At 38.6% G+C, this 27,002-nt stretch overlaps 2 protein-coding genes across 6 annotated transcripts; one reads left to right on the top strand and one right to left on the bottom strand.

The window, feature by feature from the left end:
* Window positions 1-209: 209 nt before the first annotated feature.
* On the top strand, window positions 210-13,631 carry bloc1s5 (biogenesis of lysosomal organelles complex-1, subunit 5, muted). 5 transcript variants are annotated; one of them, XM_086066287.1, is made up of 7 exons: window positions 210-278; window positions 436-548; window positions 1,774-1,856; window positions 2,014-2,143; window positions 2,263-2,321; window positions 2,600-2,683; window positions 13,147-13,631. In XM_086066287.1, exons 2-7 carry the CDS (start codon window positions 530-532, stop codon window positions 13,273-13,275), a joined length of 504 nt encoding a protein of 167 aa, XP_085922413.1. In that variant the 5' UTR covers window positions 210-278; window positions 436-529; the 3' UTR covers window positions 13,276-13,631. The 5 variants fall into 5 exon arrangements, with proteins under 5 accessions (XP_085922413.1, XP_085922414.1, XP_085922412.1 ...); XM_086066288.1 differs by having other exon boundaries at window positions 225-278; window positions 439-548; XM_086066286.1 differs by having other exon boundaries at window positions 242-548.
* On the bottom strand, window positions 4,188-7,181 carry LOC147155548 (E3 SUMO-protein ligase ZBED1-like). The gene is made up of 3 exons (XM_086066285.1): window positions 5,727-7,181; window positions 5,406-5,523; window positions 4,188-5,052 (listed from the first exon to the last, which is right to left on the bottom strand). Exons 1-3 carry the CDS (start codon window positions 6,066-6,068, stop codon window positions 4,778-4,780), a joined length of 735 nt encoding a protein of 244 aa, XP_085922411.1. The 5' UTR covers window positions 6,069-7,181; the 3' UTR covers window positions 4,188-4,777.
* Window positions 13,632-27,002: the final 13,371 nt, after the last annotated feature.

The raw sequence follows: 27,002 nt of genomic DNA, 5'->3' as shown, positions 1-27,002 counted from the left end.
GCTGGCCCACCGAAATTCCACCTTCCCTATTTTCTTTTACTACATAAACACTTATGCGTCTTTCTAAAAGTGATATAGCTTTATTCTAATTTTGCGTAACAAATAATTATCCCAAAACATATTTATCATGAGCTCGTAAAACAACAATAAGTCCTATTAAATGTCGCACCCCTATTGTAGCGACTTGGTTCAATCCACTCCATTGTACCCGACTACCCGGAAGTATTCATAAGTATTTTGGTTATTGAGATCAGCTGACTTCTATTCATATGACTGATGTTAGTAAGAAACCTTCAGAGATTTTATATACAAAGCATTGTTGGCTATACATTACGCATTAAGGCATAGGCATAGATACGTTTATGTAACAATTAACTTACAGCTTGCTCGTCGCATGTAACTAAACATTAATTTCGTGTTTGCTTGTGTCTGAAGCAGTTTGAAGCTAGCATGTTGAGCTAGCTACCTCAAAGAGGAATTAGAATGAGACGTTACCACAGGAGAGCGTCTGTTCTGTTTATTAGTGAAAATGGACAAAATAATTAAAGGTGAGTGCGTCAAAGTCGTGCTTCATGCATGCATTTCTTTCACAAGGCACAGGATGAAAGAAGGACTTGATATTCTATATTTTATTTCATGTATATTATATTTTTATTTTACCAGATGTTCTCATTGATTTTTTTTTACGACAGCAGGCATATAATGTAATAAATAACAATAGAAATGGAAAATTCACGGCTTTGCTTCTGCCATTACTGGTATATTTCTTATGTGCTGTATGTAGGTATGCATGTATGTATGCACATTGCGCATGAAAAAAATATGACATCACATTTATTGTTGATTTCAATTAGGGGCTGAACAAATAATTGAATTTCAATCTAATTTAAATCGCAGTGTAGTAGATTTGCAAAGACACATGTAAAAAACAAAACAAACAAAAAACATCACTTTAGTCGGTTGGTTAGTATTTATTTATTTATTTAAATTATTTATATAGTGTCTAGTTATAAGTTCAGTGCTTATGAAATGCAGTCCACGTATACATATGTTTTCATGAAACGTAAACATTTGAAGCAAAAAAGCACCCATTATTGTAATTTAATTTATATTTACGTCACACTTGTTTGGTAGAATTTTGGGAAGTTGTCGTAGTGAATGCAAGTCAATGTGTTCAGCAAGTTACTAACAATAAATGAAGTAGATAAACTCGCTTTCATAATAATTCATGGTTCATTTGTCTTTATTTTAGCGTAAGACTAACCTATAAAACCAGAACATTAATGAAACATAATTTGATATTGTTTGTTGTAACGCAGATTAATGTATTGATTGTTTGTTTAAAAAAAAAAACACACACACACAAAAACATTACAAGAGGACTTTTTTTTTATTGAGGGTAGAAAAAAAATCGCAATTAAATCATCCAGTCCAAACTTTAATACATGGTACCAGTAAAGGTGTATCGCGTGACTAACAGACAAGAAAACATGGAATGCCTAAAAGCACCATTTTTGACCACCACGGAAAATGGCTTGATATTAGTTCTTAAATTAAATACTGTCCTGACTCAATTTTGTAAGTTCTGTATATTGTGTTCTGTTTGTTTCTTTAATATTGTTTGAGTCAGTGCATTGATTTATTTTGTGTACTATCATATTGATTAAAAAATAATAATAATTTAGTCCAACATTCATTTGTTGTCAATGCTATTATTATCTGTGGACTTAATGTACTACCTGTGTTTCTGTGTTTTCTTTGTTGCTACTCCAGATGTTGGCGATATCCAGTCTCGGCTGCTTGACCACAGGCCTGTTATCAATGCAGAGATCCGTTACTTTGTCAGAGAATTTGAGGTATTAAAGAACATGCACACAATGATGTGCTTGATTTGATTTGTAAGTGCAATAAATAACACTTTCATCTACAGCTATAGTGGCATGCCACCACCTGTATATGTTGCTCGATTGTCCATGAGTGTGAACGTTTTTCATATTGTTTCCGCTTTTACAGGAGAAAAGGGCTCACAGGGAGAGCCGACTATTGGAGAGCCTGAACAAAGTGGTGCAAGAAGCAAATGAGGAAGTGCTTCCATCAGATTTAGAGGGTATGAAGCAGCAACTCTCCAATGTCATTGCTCGATGTAAGTGACACAAGGACTAAAACAATATCTTGCATGAAGAAAGTATTTTCAATTGGATTCAATGAGAATTGTAGATAAAATGTAAAATTGTGATGACCTTTTTTGCTTGTCTGTCACAGTGAAGGCTGCTAATCACATGGCAGAAAGAGTCCAGCAGAGGGAGCTAGAAACACAGCAGGTAAATATGGCAGCTGCTGTGTGTACACCCTTGAGAGATTTTTATTAACTGCACTTGCACACTTTTTATCTAGAATAATATGATTATCCTATAACAATGAATGTAGTTGTTGTAATTAGTTAGTGCCCAGGTTTCTTTTAAGTTTTTTTTTTTCACTTGGAAGTCAACCAACAATCATACTGACTGTACATGATATTCCAGTCATTAGCTGTTTTTATTTTGATGCCCTTTCACCATTTTGTTTTTATATGTCATGTCTTACGTTTATGTCCTTCCAGAGCAGCCAGCTGCAGGAAAACATGGAGCGTCTGAAAGATGAGTGGGCAGATTTCCTGAAGGAGCAGCAGCGACTGAAGGAAGAGGTGGGCGAAGAACATGTCAAGGCTGTCGGACAAGTCAGCGCTCGGTACAGTGAGAAGAAGAAGGATCTGGAAAAGTTGTTAGCAGAAGTTTAGTCGTGTGTGGGTGTGTGTGTGTGGGTGCGTGCGTGTGTGTGTGTGTGTGTGTGTGTGTGTGTGTGTGTGTGTGTGTGTGTGTGTGTGTGTGTGTGTGTGTGTGTGTGTGTGTGTGTGTGTGTGTGTGTGTGTGTGTTAGGGCTGCACAACATTGGAAAAGTATGTGATATGGGAAATAGTTGTTACATATAGCGATATCTATATTATTTTGATGATTAACATGTACGAAATAAAATGAGATTTTTATTATCTAATGAAATAGTTTTAAAAATTTATGCAGCAAAATAAGCAAGCTGAATGTATTCTTAGTTAATGAATTGTAATTACCTAGATAATGAAATATTGGATGGTGATGCACAATTCATATTCAGATACAAGCATACAATTATATATGGAATTTATTGCATGCCTTTGCACTATGCATATTGCATGGGCCAATATCGATATATTTTGATATAGGGTGCAGTCCTAGTGTGTATGCGTGCAAGTGTGGTTAAAAAAGCTACAGAAAAGAGCTCATGTTCTGCTTGTGCACAAGATTTTTCCAAATCCTGAATATTTCAAAATGTGATTAATATTGTACTAACATAGAATCACAAATCACTGCACAGAACAAGCACAACAAGGAAAAAGTCTAAAATGTGAAAAAAAAATTCATCATTGCCAGGTTATAATCAATCCCTGCCTGGAGGGCACTGATGCATCATTTTCATAAAGGAACCAATGTTTGTTTAAATGACCATTTACTGAGTGAGGGGGGGAAAGGCCTAGCAGGTGTGTGGTCAAGTGTTATGGAAGTGAGTGCAAACAGAACTTTTTGTTTCCAGAATAAATCACCAGCTCACTCGAATTTGGAACATTTGACCCCTGACGTCTTCAAGTAAACCAAAGTAACTTTCATGATGAACACTGCTTGAATGATCTGTAACAGCTGCTTCTCATTTGCTTGACCACATCAAATGCGATGCTGCAAATCCACTGTTTGTACTGCTGCTTTTGTTGAATAACACCGTCATGTGACACATGTCGTTCCTCTGATTCAAATTTCCTTCTTGGTCTAACGTTGCCACATGCACATGAAAAGGATTACATGTGTGCTTTTTAGTCAATGTCAGGCCTGGTGCTTTGGGACTATAAATGAAATAACATTAAATAAATAAATGGAATATCCCCAAAACAAGTTTACTCGAACTCAATCAGACATCTTATGTTATTATTAGAGAAATATTTATTTTGCTTACAATTGTAAGTTTCCGTGTGTTGTCATTAGGGGTGTGAATCTCAGCACTGAGGACGATTCGATAATTTAACGATACATGGAATTTTCTGGCGATACGATTCACCGTCTTCACGACACGATACGATACTCATTTAGTTCGAATCAATGCGATCCCATATGATATGATGCAATTTGTTGCGATACGATGCGATTCAACATGATGCAAATAAGCAAAGGGGAAAATGAAAAAAATATAAAATTCAGTATAGTACTACAAAAATGATTTGGCTTTATTCTTCATAGGCAGTAGATTTAACAAAAGTGCTGTTTTTGCCATCTTAAAAACACTCAATGAGTAACTTAAAGTGACACTTACAATAGTGCGATCAATGTTTGTTCATATTCCTGTCTGCAAAACATACTGCTTATATGAACTCACTGTGAGGTAGGCTAATACAGTATTAAGGAGCAGAAAGTGCAAAACAACTTATACCCTTTCACAATTGGATTTTGTGCAAATAAAATGTAAACAATTTGGCATCTGAAACTCACAGCTACTGCTGTAGTGTAAACACAGACAACTCTCACTGAGTGTCTCATTACGAAATGTTCATAAGAATTAAAAAGAAAAGAACATGAAAACATCTTTCTGCAAATACCACTCACTGTCAACACCTCACTTTGTGATGCATTACATATGGTGCTGCTTCAGTTTTTTTTTCAGGAAGATTAGTTGGTCTACATGTTCAGGAGGAAGCCGACTGCGCTCTGCTGTTATAATGTCACCTGCTGTGGCTGAGCACTCGTTCAGAGGGGACACTTGTTGCAGGGATGGACAAATAGCTCCTGGCCAATTTTGAAAGCAGTGGAAGATCCACTTGTTCTTTCCACCACTGCAACACATCACCATTGACATCTAATCCATCCCTCCCCCTGTATTTTGTTATTTCCTTCTTAGCTTTCTCCCTTTTGGTCTTCTCTGGTACTGTAGGAGCGAGGAAACCTCCAAGCAACTGGTCCATGACTGACTTTTTCTTGGGAGGCTCTGGCTCATCATCTAGGGTAGACAAGGCAAAGCAAGACAGGACGAAAGAGACATGAGTCACAGCAATATGTCGACAATAATATCACAAACACATACAACAACAAAAAATAGACAGTATAATGCACATCCCCCTCTGGGTGCAGATACATTAACATAAATTAGAAACAATAGCACAGTCTCATAACTCACTTCATAGTGCTAAAAAAAGAAGAAGCTGTGAACCTGTTCTTTTGTTTACAATAATATCAGCATATTAAATTAGTTATTAGTTAAACTACCATATGACTGCAATACAATATCATCATCACACCTATTTTCAAATCAATGCACTATTATAGATAACAAAACCAAGTCCCACAACAAACCTCTCTCATCTTCCTTCATCTCCTCCACATCATTTTCATTGTCTTCCTCCCTGTGGCCTCTCCCATCTTTTGCTTGAGCTGCCTGGCTCTCATCATCTAGCATACCATCAGCCCTTGCCTGACAATCAGCAGAGCAGAGAGCTCATCATCATCTTGAAAAGCCAACTTGGACAAGTGTTGAAAACTAGCATAAGTCATTTATTTTCCATGTGAAATAAATAAATACATATACTGTAACCTAATTAGAACTAAAACAGAAAACCCTTAAGTGAGACAGAAAATAATAAGAGTAAAACTAACTGCTGCTAATGTATTTCTTACCATATCCTCCACTTGGTCTGCTATCCTCAGGAATATCATGTCCTTTACAGTGTTGTCAGCATCCATGAAGTGGAGGTCTTTGAAGCGGGGGTCAAGGGCTGAGGCATTGTCGAGGAAATCTTGGATGCAGTTGTAACGGGACTCAAAGCCCTGCCTGAAATTTTCTTTCATCTTGCCAATGACTGCTAGATCGCTGTGGTTTTCTCCAAATTCTGACCGTAGTTTGGGCAGTAGTGGGGAAACAATGGAGAGAGTCGGGGTCTTTTCCTCACTGAGGAGCTTGGTTGCCAATTTTAGGGGGGACATCAGTTTCACAATTTCTGGGATAATTTTCATCATCATCTGAGAGGGCAGGCAGTGGTTCTCCCCTTGGCTTGATTTTCCTTAATACTGCCGCCACAGCATCCTTCTGTTCCCAAAAACGCTCCAACATCTCAAGGGAACTATTCCACCTTGTGGAAACATCATGGATTAGCTTGTGGCGTGCCAGACCCAAGCTGTGCTGCTGATCACGGAGAGCATCAGAAGCTTTAGTACTTTTGTGAAAAAACGTTATGACTCTCCTTATTTTCACCAGAATAGGTTTCACCTGGTCTACTTTAAATGTTTTTTGCGAGGACAAATTCAGTGTGTGTGCTAGGCACCGCACATGTGGCTTCATTTCTGCAGCAGACCCAGCCAGATCATGTTTGTTGCATTATCCGTGACTAACGCTGGCTTCTTGTCACCAAACTTCCACTCGCGGCTAACGTCGCGCAGTAACTCTGCAAGATTTGCTCCGGTGTGGGACTCCTGGAAAGCTCTGGTCTGGAGAACGAAGTTTTGCATTTCCCACTCCATGTCAATGTGGTGTGCCGTCACTGTTGTATACGAGACGTCCACCCATCCACTGTAAGTGCGACTCGTTGTGCACTGTTCAGCGACACAACAATCTCACTTCTCACTTTGTTGTACAGATCGTAAATATGTTTGTCAGTGAAGACAGACCTGTCTGGTATTTTATACCTGGATTCCAAAACGTGCACGAGCTGTCTGAAGCCCTCATTTTCCACCACACTATAAGGCTGCATGTCTTTACATATGAAGTAAGCAATGGCTTTAGTTATAGCCATTGCACGGTCAGAGTTTGCTGCGAGATGACCCCCAAAATAAGATGCGAAACTTTTCTGATCCTGACCTAATTTGCTTAGTCCATCTCCGGTGTCCGACGAGGAACGAGACAGGGAGGCGGCGGTACACTTGTTAGAGATGTGGTGTATCCTTTTTAAGTGGGTCTGCTTGTTTGTCGTGCTGCAGTTGTACGGCTTCTTCACGCGGCATTCTTTGCAAATGACGGACGTTTTGTCAAGCTTCCCGTCTTTTTTTGCGGGATCCGTAGTGTTTCCAAACATATGATTTAAACGTTGCGGGTGCATTACATATATCATCTTCCTCGCTGCTGCTCGCTCGGACGTCCATGATGTTTTACTAGTGTACAGAGGGTGCCTCACGGTTTTCGTATGGTGCATTCACTGCGCCCTGGGATTTTGGGGAACAGCAGATGGGATGACGTTTACAATGAATAAAACGGCGCTTGCATCGAATTTTACCGATACCCGCCAACGCATCAAGATGGAGCTGGATTTCACACGTCAATTACGCCGACGCACTCGCATCGTGCATGTGCTCATCGATGCATCCATTAATATCGATTATTTTCTACACCTCTAGTTGTCATATGGGCGGCACGGTGGCTGACTGGTTAGCACGTCCGCCTCCCAGTGCAAAGGTTGTGAGATCAAGTCCGGGCTTCGGCCTTCCTGGGTGGAGTTTGCATGTTCTCCCCGTGCTTGCGTGGGTTTTCTCCGGGTACTCCGGTTTCCTCCCACATTCCAAAAACATGCATGGCAGGTGAATTGGACACTCCAAATTGTCCATAGGTGTGATTGTGAGTATGGTTGTTCGTCTCTGTGTGCCCTGCGATTGGCTGGCAACCAGTACAGGGTGTACCCCGCCTACTGCCCGAAGCCAGCTGGGATAGGCTCCAGCAATTCCCGCGACCCTTGTGAGGACAAGCGGTACAGAAAATGGATGGATCGATGGATAGTTGTCATATGGTTTAGTTGTTGATGGAACTGTAATTCACCAACCTCGCCACTAGGGAGCAGAATTACTCTTTAAAAGGGGAAGTCAAGTCACACCATTTAACTGGTAGCAAGGTAGCAACCGTCACAACTCACCTTTTTGCTGTTTTTTGCCATGTGACATTCGCAAACTCACGCTGCATTTGAATAAAGTAGATGTCGGATTTTTCCGACTTAATACCAGTAAGTGAGCACGGGAACGCCCGTTTGAACTCGTACGTCCGAGTTGCGAAGTGTGTGTGTGTGTGTGTGTGTGTGTGTGTGTGTGTGTGTGTGTGTGTGTGTGTGTGTGTGTGTGTGTGTGTGTGTGTGTGGGGGGGGGGGGGGGGGGTTAATAGCTTTATTTAACAAATTGAAATCAAAATCCAAACATGGCAACCATTAAGCAGGGGGGGATGGGTTGACTACACTGACCGTCTTAATTCTAGAGTCACCCAAGCCACATGAATAGACAGACCGTGAACGGCAAAACAAAAATGTTACTAGATTTTAAACAAATTATTTGTTATTATTTTATATTGTTACTTTAATTAGTTATTTGAAACAGGCTCACGTAAAACAACATGATTTGGAATGACTGCGTTAACCAGAATAATAACCAATTTATCAAATTCAGCCATCTTAGTTGTTTATATGCATTTGCCTTGAATGCTTTGAGGGCGAAACTGGGCTAACCCAAGTCGGTCCCACCTTCCTCGAATGCAACTTTAGCCCTTAGGGCACTGTGACATAATTTTCAGTGGACTGCGAGTGATAAAATCGTCGCCCCCTGAGATGGATTTTTTTTTTTTAACTCTTTGACTGCCATAAACGTTATAAAACGTTTAGCATAAACCTAGGGAAGGGCGCCGAGGACGTTAAAAGACGTCCCCTATGTTTTTTTGTTTTTTTTTCAAAAACGGGTGCAGGAAAGCCTTGGGCAGCTGTGCTGAAAGAATCAGGCTGATCTGATTAGTCAAAGACTCGTTTTGGCCCCTAGAGGGCAGCGATGACTCTCTTTGCACAAGGTTGGATGGGCCGCCCACCGTGGGCGTCAGTAGAAGACGTGAGGCGGAGCTAGAGTGTTGAGGAGACAATGGCTGATCCAAGCCACAATGGCTTGACCAAGCAACCGGTTACAAGCAGCTCAGCTTGAGCATTTTTTTCAAAGACGGAAAGCATCAATCAATACTAAAAAGCGCATTGATGTCAACGATGATGATGACAACGAGCTCTACGCCAAAGTTGGAAGCTTTGGCGTTATGAACACGTAGTAAGCCTCACGGCTAAGCGCGGCTAGCGCGGCTAGCGCTGCTAAGGCCGGAAAACGCGCACAATAGCCGGCCGGGTACTTCTACACAATCGGACATTCGATCGGGCGATGGAGAGTTGGCATCGACCAATGCAGATTGATGATGATGATGAAGATGACAACGAGCTCTACGCCAAAGTTGGAAGCTTTGGCGTGACTGTTATGAACAAGTAGTAAGCCTCATCGGCAAAGCGCGGCTAGCGCGGCTAGCGCTGCTAAGGCCGGAAAACGCGGAGCTGCACAAGCGGACATTCGATCGGACAATGAAGAGTACCCCGAGTCCAATGCATATTCATCGGAGGAGCGGGTACAGTCTGATCACGGAGAAGACACTGTTTCTGGACTACGATGCCACCATGAATGGAGTGGATAAAATGGATCTCCTACCACCCGGTATAGCAACTGAAGGACACGGGGAAGCGAGACGTAACACCACCGTAACGTAACCGTAGCATGATCCTGATATTAGACTTGACACACACTGCAGTATATACTTGCTATTCCCCGGAAAAAAACGGCCGGCAAGAAAGTGGCGCACGCGAAGAGGCAATCTTGTGCAAATGCTGTTGCGTCTCCTTGCACGCAGGAGAGTGTTACAAAAAGAAAAACTGTCGTTGAAACATCCACATATTTGTAAATAGCACCACAGTTGCACACATTTGTAAATAGTTTGCCAAATTGTTGTCAAATTGTTACACTGTTGAATGTAAATAAACGTATTTTGCTATCAAAAAACACTTTTTCATTCTTGGTGGTAGTGTTTTATAGAAGTAAAGCACTATTTAGGTGTTTGTGGCATCATTCATGGACAAAAAGAAGTGTCAAATTCACTAGAATGCATGAAATAATATCGTTTCACTAAAAGCTTGATTTCTCCGTATTTTGGTCCAACACGGGCGAAATTGGGTCAAACTAACCATTTTCTATTGTTGATTACTAAAGAACGGAATAAGGTAGAAACAAACTCTTTTTTTCTGATGAAAGATGAAAGTCCAATCTTTCATTTGGTAGTACGTGTGTTTCCATAGTCCAAACAGAACATTTTCTGTGGACCTTGAAAATCAGTCAAAATGCTTAAATCGGCTGGCACTGGCGGCATCCCTTTTCTGAAAACGTCTGGCAGTCAAAGAGTTAAACGTGTAGATTTTGCTGCCTAATTCATATTCAACAAATGCAATGTTAATCAGAATACTGTGTTTAGATTAGTGGGGGTACATATCATAGAATGTAATTGTAAAGGACATTTTACTGTATTTACATCCATTTGTATATTGGAATAATTTAGACAAATACACATGTGGAGTGGGAGTTCTTGTTCCTTAATCAAGAGCTTAAAGCTGTGGCACACTTCAGGAAATAAAATGGCACTTTAACTGTCATACAGAGGATATAAAAATTCTAGACATCCCTCTTTAAAATGTCAGATTTTTGTGATATAAAAACAATGCTAAGATGTGACTACAAAAATTGACTTTTTTTTCTTGGACCAGTTGTAGCGGTATTAAATTTTGTTGCACCTTGTGGTACAATGTCAATATAAAAATAAAAATAAAAGCTATTCTGATTATGTTAGCAGCAGGTTTTTGTCACAGGAGTTGGTCTAAAGATTTTGTAAGGGAAAAAAATGGCTCAGGAGCGTTTTTCCATTTGGCTCCCATCTACTATAAGCTCTCATGCAAGGTCACACTTGGTTTCCTCTGCTTGTTGCATGCATGGGCGTGTGTGTTCACGGGTGTCAAAGTAAAAGAAGTGATGGCGGGTGCCAAGTTAGAACGTGGTGGTCGCCATGTCAGAGATCAGAGAGCGCACATGTATGCCAGCAGATGTTCACAGGAAAAGGGCCAATGCCAATTTGCCTTGTCCATATTTAACGTGTGTGCGTGCCTTCTCGTTCTCGTGTTAGTGACACGGCACGACTGTCCAATATGGAGACAGCTCATCATCGGCTAATAAGGAGTGACAAGACGGAAACGTGGTCAGCCTCTGCCAGCAAGGCGTTTTTCATCTGCCCTTGTTTATTTTTTGGTTTGGCTGAAACGAAAGAAAAACAGAGCCTGTGAAAGGTCACTTCCAAAAGTCAGAAACAAGGGCGGGGCCTCTTCTCAAGCCTGACGTGAGAATGTTCACCGCTCAGATCTGTTCTGATGAATTTGGACACAGCAGGATGTTGTCAGATTGACAAATGAATTCAAGCTACTTTTATCCTTTACAATCAAATATTAAGATTTGTCATTCGCCAATGTGTACTGATCTAGCCACCTATGAGAGCTGTGCACAAATCATTCGAGTGGGCTTGGCAAATTAATAATCTAAATTTGAATGATAATTTGCGAACTTGGTTCAAATGGTGTGATGTCACTACAACCAGCATTTTGTTGACATAGTAACTGTTTGGCACAACTGCACTTTTGGCAATTACAGACGTAAACAATGCATTTTACATACACACTACTCTTTGCTTTGAATCTTTTTATGGCACCCCCTACAAATTTCCGGTCATTTGATGTTAAGCATGACATAAAGCAAACACACATGTTGATTCCGGGGCTTTTTTTCTTCATGATTGTTAGTTCAAATGACAACAGCGCAACAAGTTGCCAAGCTGTGCGAGACATTTTGAAATGCTACGCGATGGTTTAGACAAAGGTAGCAAAACAAGCAGATTTTCAAGCAAGTGGCCGTCCACTTAGATATCAAAACATGATGGTCCCACCCATGATGTGGCTTGTGTCATAGCTGCATGTCTGATGTTTGTTACAAACCAGTCCACATCAAAATTGCTAAAGAATTTAGAGAGTTCTAATAAATGTATTAAAGGGAAACACACACAAGATGGCGGCTATATGCGTGTTATCAATAAGCTAAGGCTTGCTTGTAGTGCTAACAACGACAAACAACCAAATGGACACCATATGGTGTAGAACTGTAAATAAAGCGCTATACAAGTCTCCATTTATGATTTAGCTCAAATAGATGTATTTTCTGGGAAATACTTCATATTAAGTTACAAATCCAATTGGAATTTGTTTGTTGACGTAGGCACGATTAGCGAATCAGCATTTTAAAACCGACAAATTTAACTACATGTTTACTGAGCCACGTAACCTGAATTTCTTTGATTGACCATGGCAAGACCTGTTCTAGGTCAAACATGCTCACTTAAACCGCTGAATGGTCTTGGCCGGTGTTGTAGCTCAGTTGCATCTTTTTACAGCCTAGGCCAGGGGTCTGCAACCTGTGGCCCTTTAGCCACATGTGGTTTTTTAGTGCCTCTGCTGTGGCTGATCTCTTAAAACAAAAAATAGTAGAAATTAATTTTAAAAAATTACATATTTATTTTTTAGATAAAATGTTATTTACATAAATTAATGATTTATATGCTGTATATATTTTTATTGAATAATGAAATATTCAAACAATGTTGGAGTCCAAATTTTTTTAATTGTCAGAAAAAGAGAGACAAAAGGTACATAAAAAAGTTTTAAAAATTACCTACAAATGTGGCAGAAAACTACCATAAAATGTCCATAAAATTGTCAACAAATTTCAGAAATTTGAATTGAATGAAAGGCAGAAAATAATATGTTCAAAAAGTAACCATATAATGTCCAAAAGAAGAAAGGCAGAAAATTACCATAAAATGTCCGCAAAAATGTCAGAAAATTGATAGCAAAAAAGGCAGAAATACCTTAATGTAAAAAAATTGCCATAAAATGTCCAACAAAGGATGGAGGCAGAATATTAATATTATTATTAATATTAACTAAAATGGCTCCTTTGACAGGAAAGGATGCTGACCAATTTCCTAGGCCATCACAATAATTCTTTTTTTCAGATCCTGAGAGAGTGGGTGTCATATTGAACTTCCAGTGACAAGAATGAGACACGTTGAATCTGTTTCCCGGGCAAGCGTACCTATACAAGACTCTCTAGCTGCTTCATGTGTCTTGATTCCATGTTTGGCTTTGTTTTTTCGGTGAGTGATGTTTTTCTTCCTGTTTTTCAGGGGCTCTCAGTCTCATGCCATGCAGTTGTTGTGCCTGATGCCAACATAAATGCGAAACCATGCAGCACACGTCTGGAGTTCCGTGAATCAATGCCAAGAGATAAGAGCAGTGTGGTCATTATTAAATAACATGATGCACAGAATGAATTTGAGATTGTAAGTCTACCTGGAACAATGGATAAGTAAAAGTAAAGTAAAAGTAAAAGTCTGTGCACCAGTGAACAATATTTGTCCAGCCTAATTCACTTAAAATAACCTGTGGAGTTTCATGACCCTGGTGAACTTTCAGAAACATAGCAAACCTCATCATTCTGCACAATTGCAACCCACCAAAAACTTTCCCAATATCCTGCATATGCAAACTGTGTTAAGGTGGAAGTAATCATGCCCTTTTCTTTATTGCTGTAATTATATAAAGCTAATAAAATGCCAGTGCTGTGAAATTTGAACTTCCTTGAAGAAACAAATAAAATCGTTGCAAGCCCCTTGGACTGCTAAAGTTTCAAGCAAGCTGTCGCATTTCCAGGATTCAGCTTTCTCTACGGCCTGATCAACTTTCACTTGGTCCACGGATGAGAAAAAGCAGGTCTTCGCGACACAAATTAAGCATGTTTTACTGGAACAATGGGACGTCAGCTATTCATTCACTTGAGCCTTCCTGGCGACTTATGAGAATTCCCAGGCTTTTTCTTCTTCTATTGTGCTACATGATGGGCCCCTGTTACTCAATTACGGAGGGTCCAAAATGAAAATGCCAGTGAACAAAAGCACCGTGCTTCCAAGTTAATAACCCAGTATAACAGCACCCAGGGGAGCCTTGATGCCTCCTCGGCGGATGGTAATGCAGGTGGTGATATGAATTTAGCAAATGTTCACCCTGTGATAACTAAATGGGAAATAGAGCGCTCTCCAAGCTGCAGTAAAAGTAATTAAGAAATTGATATTTTTCCGAGGGGAGCTTATGCCAGGCATACTGGACAGTCTCAACTTAGCTTAAAATGAGCACTGGGAGGCATATAAAAGCAATCATTGCCAAAAATGGACCTGAAATGAAATGTTCCACCCTTTGCTAGAAAAGGCTGCACTCCCCTTTTAGCAAACACTAATGCTTGACCATAAGATTTATGTTTCCCTTTGTTTAATACATGCACACTTTTCTTTTCATTACTATTAATCGATCTATATAAAATATGAACTGAATTGCGACCAATAATGCTATATTATGAATGTTATAAAAACTAAACTAAAATGTAATTAAAAAAAAGAAGCTCATTCTTAATGCTGATTAATTGTCTCTGCAAAGAATATTTATATTAGTTTGAAGGTTTATACAAAAATGTGGCAAAGCATAATAAATAAATGCTTATGTACCCTATTTAATTAACAAAAATCATAGTGACGTTAATATAGATTATTTACATAAATGAGTTCTATATGTTCCCAGGATTCTAAATATATGTTGTCTACCTATTCAGTATATATTTTTATGACTTAGTGCAAGTCAGCCTTTTATTTATTCAATTATGTATTTACTATTTATCAAACATTTCTACTTTTTTTTTTTTGCGTGCATTTTTGTATATTTACATAATACATACGTTAGATTAACCAAAAATGTAATTCATGTAAATATTTTTTTACATATAGAAAATATATTAAATAAAATACACAATTGCATATGAAATCAACACCGTGTTATATCATATACAACCTAATTTCTAGAATACAATATTCCTAAACATTTCAACATAAAGCATTAAGTTAATTTGAATTTTGAATTATTTATTTGCACAGTTTCACGTTGGCATATTTTTCAGGTTTGTACAACATTCAAAATTGAATTGATAATGTCCCGTAAATTCCAATTATATTCTTGAATTTGAATTGAGGTGGCAAACAGGGAGTACAATCGCAAATGAAATTGGAATTGCAGAAAGTAGAATTGAAATTGCATGAATGCAAAGAAATTCATGGTGCAAAATTAAAGTGTATTTAATATGAAGCTTTACGATATATAAGCCTATTTACAATAGCAATTTCATACAAATTATTTTAAGGACTTTATATACACAATACTAAATTATAGTAAATAGCAAAGTATTTTGTATTGACGTTAAAAGTCAACTCAGATCAAACGGATGATTACAATTTTAAAAATGTTGCAATTGTTTGATATGATGGTAGAGAAGAACGATATTGCCTCATGTCAAGACGTGAGGAAATGTTTAACATTAGATGCAACAGCTTTACCCTGTAAAGCACTTTAATCAATCATTACTACAAAAATATTGTTTCATTTTATTACTTTCAAATGAAAATATAATGCTAAGCCTTACAACATTAAGGAAATGTATACTTAATATTAATCTCTGTAGTTCCATTTGGAAGAGAATATGTTTTAAAAGTCAAATTTTTGCTGATATGTGATGACAATGAATCTCTTGGAATTGCATTTAATTCAATTCTGTCCACAAAAGTGCTAAATTAGCTACTGATTCAAATTGGCCTGAGTTAGACGTCTGCAGTCTCCTGTGTGCCCATCTAGTTGCATAATGAGTAGCTGTTGTGGTGCTCCATCCAGGTTGGCCAGGTCCAACTTTAGAGTCCAGTATCAACAAGCACCTTACTTAGTTTATCACAGACCAAACAATAGTCTGAGGGGATGCCATCATCAGCCATCAGCAGAAACAAAACTTGTTGCCGTCTCAATTGCATAAGCTTAGGAAAGTCTGACTTCACTGCCAAACAGCACATTCTAACAAAGCCATCAATTTTCCCTGTTATCAGGTATTCTTCTGATAGATAATAAAACATAATATGACACCTATGGATCTGTCTGGAAGAATTATTGAAGGTAGAAAGTCGTTTTGAAAGAAAATTAAGGTTTATGTATGCTTTTCATCATTTTAAATAGTTCTCAGGACTTACTGTATAAGGCAACTAAGTTCTTATTTAAACGTACTACTGCCACTGCACCAGAAAAAATAAATGAAATGTTCGCAACAACACCAGACAATTTAATTATATATATATTTTTTAATATAAATTGTATTTATGTTATGCACATTGTCATTTTCTTTTGCCTTTCCTCTTCCCTTTTTGGATTTGTTTTTCAAATTTTTCATACGTTGTTTTTCATATATTTTTCTTTTGTTTTTGCTTTTTATAGTTACCTTTTAAACGTTTTGTTTTCTGACTTTTTGGGGCAATTTTGTGCACATTATATGGTAATTTTTTATTTATTTTTGGTCATTTTTATGTTGTTGTTTTTTAAATGATTTTATGATTTTCTTTCCAACCTTTTCTTAAATCTATTTTTTTTTTTTTTGTGTGAACATTTTGTGATAATTTTCAGGATTTCTTCTTTTGTTTTGGGGCATTATATAGTTCTAGAACATTTTATTTTCTGACTTTTTATTTTAAATACATTTTCTGACTTTTTGGAGGACTTATTCCTATTTATTATTTTTTTGGGCCTATTCCTAGGACATTTTATAGTATGATTTTGAGGATTTCTTCTTCTGTTTCTGGACATTTTATGGTTACTTTGTAAACGTTTTCTTTTCTACCTTTATTCAATTCTCTGACATTTTTGACAATTTCGTTGACATTTTATGGTAATGTTTTGCTTTTCCTATTCCTTTTTGGAAATTTTATGGTCACTTTTTGGACATTTTTAGGGATTTTATTTTTAAAATAACTTTTGCATCTACTTTTTTATTTCTCTTTTTCTGACAACTTAAAAATTTGGACTCTGACATTTTTTTTAATATAATTTTTTAAATCTAAATTATTAATTTATTTAAAGAATATTTTATCTTTAAAAAAAGTTTTAAAAAAACCACTTTATTTTCTACTTTATTTATTTATCTATTTATTTATTTAGATCCACAGGGATTGACAGGAGAGGGACTAAAGAGCCACATGTGACTCCAGGGCCACAGGTTGCAGGGCATCAAATGCACGAAAGGATAGCAGTACCTGGTCTGCATATTAAAATGAAAATAATCAGTGAAGCAGCAGGCCCAGTCTTCCCAGCACCTGCTGCTTCCCAAACAGCCAAGTCAAACTCATTACACAGCTTAATGGCTTCTGTGCCTGCACATTCGGTCGTTCGGTGACTGCTTCTGCAGATGCTACGAGGTGCAAGCTGCACTCAGTCACCCGCACACTCACAGAAACGCTTCCTCCGAATCAGATCTAAGACACACGCTTTCCTAAATGTGATCCATTTATTGGTCACCTGCTTGGGAATGGAAAAATCTGTTAGAGTCATAAAATCCCTTTCATGAAACATGTACGCAATAAAGCTGGCATTTACAATGAGACATTAACATGAGCATTGTATTGTACACCTGTGTGATCAAACCTAAATGATTTGGTGAGACTTGGACAGCAATTGGTAACAAATCTGTCTGAGAAAAAGAGTAAACATCTGTTTTGTAACTCGGCCACCTCTCAACGGCAACGTGGGCCAGACCTGAGCAAAACCTGGGCCCCTTTTAACATTTTCCATGAGAGTGAGCGGGAGCACCAATCAGCGGGTGACAGCATTTTTTCTTTTTTGCCTAAGCTGGGGAAAATATTAACAAACATTGATGCAAGCAATAAATGCAGGGACACTTTTTTGACAGTTTTTTATAAGCATGTCCAAAAAAAGGGGGGGGGGGCAGACAGTCTCATACATACTGTACAGTGTATGTTACTGGTTATTAAAGACATTTATGGCACTGAAATATTATTCAAACCCATCTTCTTTCTAATTTTCATGCCTTTATTTATTTATTCAACCTTTATCCAGGATTTGTAGCTACATGTGTAAACAAATGGTATTTTTCTTCAATTCTGCCACTCTGTTATCCTTTATTGACACTGCTCATTTGTTTGCAGGGGCGGTGCCCCTCGGCATTCCACCTAATTGAAGGGGGTAGGGGCGGGTGTATGTCCACCGTCGACAATCGTTGATGAAGTGGATCAATGGTCAACCTGAGCCAAGTACTATCGGCCACCACCTGACTGGGTTACTTTTATCAAAGTTTGGGTTAATTGTCTTGACCCAGCAGATTGGGTTAAACAGCATCTACATCAAGATGGGACATCGAGATGCTTTGGTGCATTTTCAGTTCAAACAAACCTGATGACTTAGAGTTTGGGTGTGAGGAAAAAAATGATTTAAAAAAATTCCAATACAGTACTTGTCAAACAGCGCAGCTTTATTTTTCTTCCTGGTTCCAGAGCAGTGGCACAACTTCAACCTATCTGAACTACAGCAGAAGAGTTCACTCCACAGCCACAATGACAAACCTTGAACACATCCTTCCCTTCTGTGTCATCTCGTCTTCTTTGTTGCTCACCAGTCGCTGCTTCTCTTTCCTCTCCAAAATCAGATTTACATCCATTATGTGGCACTTTGTGTTGTTCTATCTCACACTTTCCACATCCCCCACATTTTTCTTCTTTATTCTCTCTCACCTTACTTCCTCTCACCCCCTTTGTCAGATGGAAAAAAAACCCGCAGAGAATGCTTTCCAGTTTCCATCCTTTAATGTTTTTTGAAGGGTGGGATGGAGGGGGGTGCAAATGATGTGGAAGAACCTTTTCCCTGCTGCTGTTTCCCATTCTCAGCGCAGGTGTCTACTGCTCTAGTGACTCATCTGAAAAGGACATTGGTTCCCCTCTGTTGGTCATATCCTGTGTCCCGGATATGATACTGTCATGTGGACCTAATGGAAAGTCATCTGGCTTTGGATTGCACTGGATGCTGAGAGCTTTTTTGGAAAGAATTGAAAGTACAGAGTAATTCCCTGCTGTTTTACAGACAAACCCCTTGGACACCGTTTTATACAATTAGCTACTGTCTCTGTGGCTTTGTCATTTTTCACTTGATAATTTTTAGTGTTCGCATACTAGGTAACAATTCTGCAAACATGATGCTATTAAGATCTTTTGTTTACTTCTCAAACTGCTGCACCTGTTATGGTCTGGGTTTGGTTCGTTTTGTTGCTTTGTCTTTTGTCATGATCTGCCGCATTCTGCTTTCCATGCAAGGGCGGCGCAAACCCTGCCACGGCCGCATTCTGCTCCAGTGTGGCGTCCGGGACACCCTCCTGACTGGCTCTGCTTGGTGGGCCGTGGGCTGCCTTTTGTTCTGGACTCTTGTTTTGGATTTTGTTGGGTCGTCTGTGATCTGTCCCTTAAATGGGGGGTGGAGGGAGGGGTACCTTTATGGTTTGGGTTTGGTTAGTTGTGTTGCTTTGTCTTTAGTCATGATCTGTGTTTTGTTTGGTTTGGTTTTGGTTTGGTTTTCATTGTCGTGTTTCCTTGTTGTCATTGTGCTCATCATACTGGTCCCCTTGCATCTACTTTTTGGTCTTTTGTTAATTGAGAAGTTTTTCCACATTCCTTGTTTGCCTTTTGGTTGTTCTTTTGGAAATAAATCCCTTTTTGTTGAACTCTAACATAAATCCATCCAGCCCAAATTATTTTGACTGTCAGCGCAAGAAAATCAAACGTTCTATAGGAACCACAACTTTCTGATTTAATAGTATGACAAACATCCACTTTTGCTCAGTTGGCAAGTCTATAACAAACAATTATTTAATTCAATAAAGTTCATAGTTCTTTAGCTTACACATAGTTAATAAGTGTTAATAACCCTAATATAATCTTTTTTTCAGTATTTTTATGACAAAGGACTTCAAACAGTCAGGAAAATCTAAGGTTAATAAATGAACGGTGACTGTGTTTTGGGTTGAGTCATGGGTTCAGTGTGTTATGATGTTGTCAGTTGCTATGTCCCTGGTGATATAGTAGTGTATATATGTGTATGTGTATATGGTAGTTGCTATGCAATTGCTCTGCCCCTTATATTTGTAGTCACTATGCAGTTGCTAGGTCCCTTTTGATGATAATGTATGATGTTAATGTATTAGTCCTCTAGTCGTATGCAGTTACTATGTCCCTTATGATGATAATGTGATCATGTGGTAAGCTGCTATGCAGTCACTATATGCCTATATGTCACTCTAAGTTTGTCACTCTTATTTCATCATATCGGCCTTTATTCTGTCATATAGAATTGTTCATTGCTTTAGCAAGAGTCGAGGTTTCCTTAATCCTACTCTTCCACGCAAGCTGTCTTCCGAGTGTTCTGAATCCAGCCCTGCTCGCTGTGGTTACTTTGTATTTTTGAGTTCTGCATTCAACCCGCTCAATGTTGTTATTCAAAGTTTCTTCGTCCAGTGTTAACTTCGAGGCCATCTGAATCCAGCCTTACTTTCTGGTGTTACTTTGTATTTTGGATATAAAGATCCTCACCAACTCCAGTGACTTGTCTGCATTTGGGTCCTAACTCTGTACCTCACGTGATGTGAATATTTAGAAAGATAGCCTATTTTGCATATTGGGTAGTTATTTGACAACATTTTTGAAAATGGCCACCATATTGATTTCTGTTCTGTTCTCCCAATTAAAGCCAGTAGGCAGTACAGTATAGCAAAGAAACTATTCTCAACTCAATTTCTTTGAATTTTTTTTGCACAACTGCAGCTACAACAAAGTACATAAAAACATGAAAAAAACATGAAAACCACAATAATACAATAATGAAAAACTAAAGACAATATTATTTTCTAACAAAACAATACATGAGCTCTCTTTACATTGACACTTAACATATAGGAGGTGCAGGGTTTTAATACCTCTTGATGCATGCGAGGAGCTGAACGAATTAATTATTAGAAAGACTTTATGTCAATGATACATTTGTAACTGCACAAATGTTGCTATTCCTTCCTGGGGGAGTACATTTTTAATGTCAGAAGATTTTTATAAAAACTAGTGTATAACAAAATAAATTAAGTTATGTTAAAGTTGCGACAACCATTAATGGGGTTGCTCAAATGTGCAATAAAATATCAGAACTCATGTACTGCACTCTTGTTAGTTTTCACACTCACTCAGTTTCGCACTGTTCCTCACTTTGCCACCTGCCAGCTCATACAAAATATCCACTGACTCCATGCAATCAGGAAAATAATCAGACTGTCATCTAGTCCCCATGCTCCATTAATCTTCCCTCCTCTTATTAAAGCATGCAGTAGCAAGCCTGGCAAGGTGCCCTCCCATCAACAATGTGTAACCAAGAGACACCCACAGGTATGCGGCCTCCACTTCACACAAATGTAAAATGTGTCAGTAGCAATTTAGTCACAGCATGACATGTTGCGATGTGCGCTTATGGGATCGCCATGGAAACAATACAGTCCCTCTGCAAGAAGCCGACCTCTTTGTAGAGGTAAAGGCATTAAGCGCAAGACTCAAAGTCAATCATTTTCAGTGTCATTTTTCACCTTCAATTAACAGCAGAGCGTTTGACTTGAGAAACGGCTGCAAAACGAAAAGTTAGCAGAACGTAGGAGACGTGAGCGGATGTCAAGTCCAGTCCAAGATACAGTAAATCAAACAAACGGAAGTGGGTGGGAGAGTTTGTGCTTCACATCAGCACAGTGGACCAAATCAAGGCAGAAATATGATGAAAAATGGATCATAACAATCCAGATAAATGAAATCCTTGGAAGGGAAAGGGTCTTTCATCAAAAGCACTAAAAAATTAATGTTTACCAAACTTAAGCCAGTGAAAGTCGGCTGATTATATTGTTAGGCCTTAAGCATCATTGAGGAGGGCGTCACTTACTAGTAGTGACGACAATGCAGTTGGGGCAACAGGGCACAGTGGTTCACTTTATGTCCATGTACACTGTAAAAACAAAAAATAAAATAAAAAATAAATAAATAAAACAATAATGGCCAAGAAAACAACTGCAATTCTCCGGCAGCTTGGGCGCCACAAAAATACAGTGAAACAACAGAAAATTACTTCTCATAAAAATAATTGTTTTCATAATTAAAATATAGTTTGTAATTTAAAAAAAAGAAAAAGATTTTGCCTTATTTTCAGATTGTTTTTAAATGTTTAGTTAAAAACATTATCACATTTTAAAACAAGTAAATTACCTAGAAATGTAGTAAAGATAATAAAGTAAACGTTACACGGGGGAAAAATTACAGAAATGTGCCGGTATTAGTTGTTTTAAATGACATTATTTTATGAAAAGAGGTAGTATAATAATTTGTGATTGATGTAATATAACAGTATATGACACAAGACATCATGCAATTTATTTTTCAAAATGCTCCAAAAAAACTGTTGAAAAATAGATATTGGGTTTAAAATTGCAACAATTTTCTGTTATGGTAATTCATTTTTTACTGTGCTTTTCCACCTTACGAGGCCCTCAAACTGCTTTGCATTTTGACTACTCATTCACCATCAAGAAGTGGAGGTTCAGTATCTTACTCAAGGATACTTCAACATGGTCACGAAAGGGATTGAACCCACAACCTCAAGGATACTAGATCACTCTTGCAGCTGCACGCTTTAAGTAATTTTAGATCACTCAAAATGTATGCTTAGTTGGTACTGCTGATGCCTATTGGAGTCAGCATCCCTAAGTTCAAGTCAAGTTATTTGCTTTGCATATTAGTCACCCTGTCAAGCTTTCTCCTTTCGCTATGTCTCGTTAGATGTCCTTTCAAAATAAGTGTGAGTGAATTCTAAACTTGTGTTAAAAATGTTTGCACAAACTATGGAGACAATAATACAAACATTTAGAGTCTAATTTTGAGTTAGTAGTTTATAGGGCTGCAGCTATCAGGTTATTGTTTTAATTAGGATATATATTTTAAACAAAATTATAAGTGGCCATTAAAATTACATACATGAAATTTGAGCACCAACAGCCAACTCATGCCGTTCCTAGCCAGGACTCCCAAGTATAGATAGACAAGTGGGACGTATAATTGTATTTATTTTATAATCCAACCAGTACGTATGTACGGTCTATGAAACTGTTATCAGGCCAAATCCATTTGCCCCCCTTCCCTCCACAGTGGAAGAAATAAAAATATTGCTAACATTAGGACCACTGTTGTCATTTTTGCTAGTTTATTTTTTGGAAAAATATTTTCTAGAGGGGTCGGAAAAAAAATATCACTAACTAAATATAGTGAAAACATTGGCAACACTGCAGACAAGTCATAGCTCTTGCTCACTTGTACCATCATCCATATGTGTGCACATAAAATAAAACAGCATAAAAAAATGATCACAACATATTTTATGTTTTATTTTCACTTTATGGTCTGAGTGAGGACCAGTCAGAGATTGTGGGTGGGCCGGATGTAGCCCCCGGGCCGTACTTTGCCTAGATCTGCACTAGACCCACGTGGTCAACCAGTGAACCTCATTGTCCACACCCACCACTCAGATCCCATCGACCAAAAACGGCAAGGGGCACCCATCTTTGAAATGGGCATCAAGCATAATCTTGAACCTTTAGTACGCACCACACACTTTGCAAGGGTCATTATTTAACCAAGGAAATAAATTGTTCCAAATTTGATTGAATATGTGTTCTCATCTTGACAATGATGCAACTCTTATTTTTGGTGTAAAAAACAAAAGTCCTTCTGTCATTCAAAATTGCACTAAAATATGTTTTCTAAGGAATACTACACTGTCTGCCAAGAAGCTGTATTAAGTCATAACTTATGGGAGCGCTGAACCATTTCAAGTAATTAGGCTTTTCCTAACACTCTTTGAGGTGAACAAAAATCTCCTGAATGTCTCTTAAATTACGTTTTAATGACACATTTCACTCTGCCGCCAATGACTTCATCGGCTTCAACTTTAATAGATTTCACACAAGAGGCTTTGCTCACATTCATCATTTTAAATGTGCTGTGAAACTTTAAATATTTGTATGAGTCAACTTTGCACTACCCGTGGCTATAGTCATCAACAAAAAGCTAAATGAAACTATAAACTAAATACTAGGTTTTAATCTATAACATTAGGACGATTTGCACAATCAGATGTTCGACCTTTTCTGCCTCCCTGAGGTGATCCGGGCACGTCCCTTCATGACGAGGCCTCAGGGATGACCCAGGACACACTGTTGAAACTACAACTAGCAGTTAACCTGGGAACGCCTCATGATCACCTGGAGGTGATGGAAGAAGTGGCTGGGGAGAGGGAAAATATTTAGATAATACAATTGCATAACATGTCCTACAACATTAACATTTGCCAGAGAAAATCCTTACACATAGGGGCATGCAGGGAAAAAAAAGATTCTGGGGCTTGCTGAAACTCTGTTATAAGATATCACCCTCAACATCCCCAAAAAAGACCCAAAAAATTTATATTTGCCTAACATATTCTCATGAAAATTCTTATTTTCGAATACTTTATGGTGAATATTGAAGTGTGTCTTCTGCCCAGATTTAGTCATAACTGTTTTAATTTCCTAATTTCCTCAGTAGAGCTTTGTCCTGCGGATATATCCTCGCCTTGAGTGATATCGCTATCTCTGCCAGGTGTAGTCATGACTGCATAACTTCCGCTATTCCTCAAAAGAGCTTTGTTCTGTGTCTGAATAGTGTCCTTGAATGTTATCGCACGTCCGGTTAACTTTGTTGAACTGTTTACTGGAAACTTTGTGGTACCGCCCTTCAAGATAGTATAAGAATATTGTAAGTTCTCTGTAACTTCGCACTTGTGAGATGCTACAGCCATTGTCTGTAACTCACTTGTGCCCGGAATATTCTGTATAAAAGCTTTGAAGGAACTGTTCATCGTCTCCAGCCTGTATTCAGATAACCAACATTCTCACTACCCGAAATTAAACGAACACGCGGAGGAAAAAGCTTATCCTCTAACAATTGGTGACCCCCGACGTGATTTCGGGCTGAGGTGCTGGTCAACAGGCAGAACATCTGGCGCCAAAGTAATTAAAGGTAAGAGGACATTTATCCTCCTAGTTGATTTTCTGTCTGTTGACTACTCCGAGACCTGCTTTCATGTCATTTAATTTGTGACTAAATTGTATATGAGATCTAAGTGAATTGATATTAGTAATCTAAAATACAAGGTTGTTTCATTCCATTATGGAATCTTAAAAACAAGAAATCCTAGTTTTTGGATTTTACTAAGACATAAAAAAATACGAGGTTGTTTCGTTCTATTTTAGAATCTTAGAAACTGAAGTCCTTGTTTATGGGGTAATGTTACGAAGAAATAAGCGCATAAGAAATAACTGAGTGAAGAGAAATAAGAGAAATAAGAGAATAAGAAGTTCGAGTGGTTTCGATAAATTAGGGTTCGAGTGCTTTTGTTTGGTCCTAGTCAAGTACTTTTGAATTAAGAGGAATAGTTCGACCACTTCTGAGAAATTAAGGCTCGGACACTTTTGTTTGGGAATAAGCAAGTGTCTTTAAATAAGGAAAAAGAGAAGGCCTATGTGAAACTGTGGTACCACAAAAGACGTTAACTCTTTGACTGCCAGACATTTTCAGAAAAGGGATGCTGTCAGTGCCAGCTGATTTAAGCATTTTGACTGATCTTTCAAGGTCCACAGAAAATGTTCTGTTTGGACTATGGAAACACACATACTACCAAATGAAAGATTTAACTTACATCTTTCATTAGAAAAAAAAGTTTGTTTCTACCTTATTCCGTTCTTTAGTAATCAACAATAGAAGATGGTTAGTTTCACCCAAATGCGCTTGTTTTGGACCAAAATACGGAGAAATCAAGCTTTTAGTGAAACGATATTATTTCATGCACTCTAGTGAATTTTACACTTCTTTTTGTCCATGAATGATGCCACAAACACCTAAATAGTGCTTTACTTCTATAAAACACTACCACCAAGAATGAAAAAGGGTTTTTTGATAGCAAAATACATTTATTTACATTCAACAGTGTAACAATTTGACAACAATTTGGCAAACTATTTACAAATGTGTGCAACTGTGGTACTATTTACAATTATGTGGATGTTTCAACGACAGTTTTTCTTTTTGTGTAACACTCCCCTGCGTGCAAGGGGACGCAACATGATTTGCACAACAGATTAGTTTCACTGCGATTGCCCCTTCGCGTGCACTTTCTTGCCGGCCGTTTTTTCCGGGGAATAGCAAGTATATACTGCAGTGTGTGTTGCCATAAAGTCTAATATCAGGATCATGCTATGGTTACGTTACGGTCGTGTTACGTCTGGCTTCCTCATGTCCTTCAGTTGCTATACCGGGTGGTAAGAGATGTTCTGATCCATCTTATCCACTCCATTCATGGTGGCATCGTAGTCCAGAACCAGTGTCTTCTCCGTGATCAGACTGTACCCGCTCCTCCGATGAATATGCATTGGACTCGGGGTCCTCTTCATTGTCCGATCGAATGTCCGCTTGTGCAGCTCCGGCTTAGCAGCGCTAGCCGGTGAGGCTTTATGACGTGAGAATAAAGGCCGCGTCCAACTGTGGCGTCAACCTCGGGATTCACCATCATCATCATCATCAATGTGCATTGGTCGATGCTTTTCGACTACTCTCCATCGCCCGATCAAATGTCCGCTTGTGCAGAAGTACCCGGTCGGTTGTGCTGCGCGTTTTCCGGCGTACTGTACCCGCTCCTCCGATGAATATGCCGCGTCAATGCTTCCAACTTTGGCGTCAACGCTTCCAACTTCGGCGTCAACGCTTCCAACTTCGGCGTCAACCTCGGGAGTCATCATCATCAATGCATTGATCGATGCTTTTCGACTACTCTTCATCGTCCGCCTGTATTCGGTTGTGCTCCGCGTTTTCCAGCGTTAGCCTCGCTAGCCGGTGAGGCTTACTACGTGATCATAACGGTCGCGTCAAGGCTTTCAACTTTGGCGTCAAGCTCGAAGTCACCATCATCATCATCGTCGACATCAATGCAGTTTTTAGTATTGATCGATGCTTTCCGTCTT

Source organism: Leptonotus elevatus, chromosome 21 (genome assembly GCF_054856555.1).
Source record: "Leptonotus elevatus isolate MCC_2025b chromosome 21, RoL_Lele_1.0, whole genome shotgun sequence".
NCBI classification, from domain to species: Eukaryota; Metazoa; Chordata; class Actinopteri; order Syngnathiformes; family Syngnathidae; genus Leptonotus; species Leptonotus elevatus.
This window is presented reverse-complemented; position numbering and strand designations above follow the sequence as displayed.

What these genes read in the sequence shown, in the direction of transcription:
- LOC147155548 (XM_086066285.1), bottom strand. Translation starts at nt 6,068, where the DNA reads ATGATGATGAAAATTATCCCAGAAATTGTGAAACTGATGTCCCCCCTA. An exon ending in CAGACCAAGTGGAGGATATG is followed by an intron (nt 5,524 to 5,726) that starts GTAAGAAATACA and finishes GCTGATTGTCAG; the next exon opens with GCAAGGGCTGATGGTATGCT. An exon ending in GATGAAGGAAGATGAGAGAG is followed by an intron (nt 5,053 to 5,405) that starts GTTTGTTGTGGG and finishes TGTCTACCCTAG; the next exon opens with ATGATGAGCCAGAGCCTCCC.
- bloc1s5 (XM_086066287.1), top strand. An exon ending in GGGAGCTAGAAACACAGCAG is followed by an intron (nt 2,322 to 2,599) that starts GTAAATATGGCA and finishes ATGTCCTTCCAG; the next exon opens with AGCAGCCAGCTGCAGGAAAA. An exon ending in AGCAGCGACTGAAGGAAGAG is followed by an intron (nt 2,684 to 13,146) that starts GTGGGCGAAGAA and finishes CCTGTTTTTCAG; the next exon opens with GGGCTCTCAGTCTCATGCCA.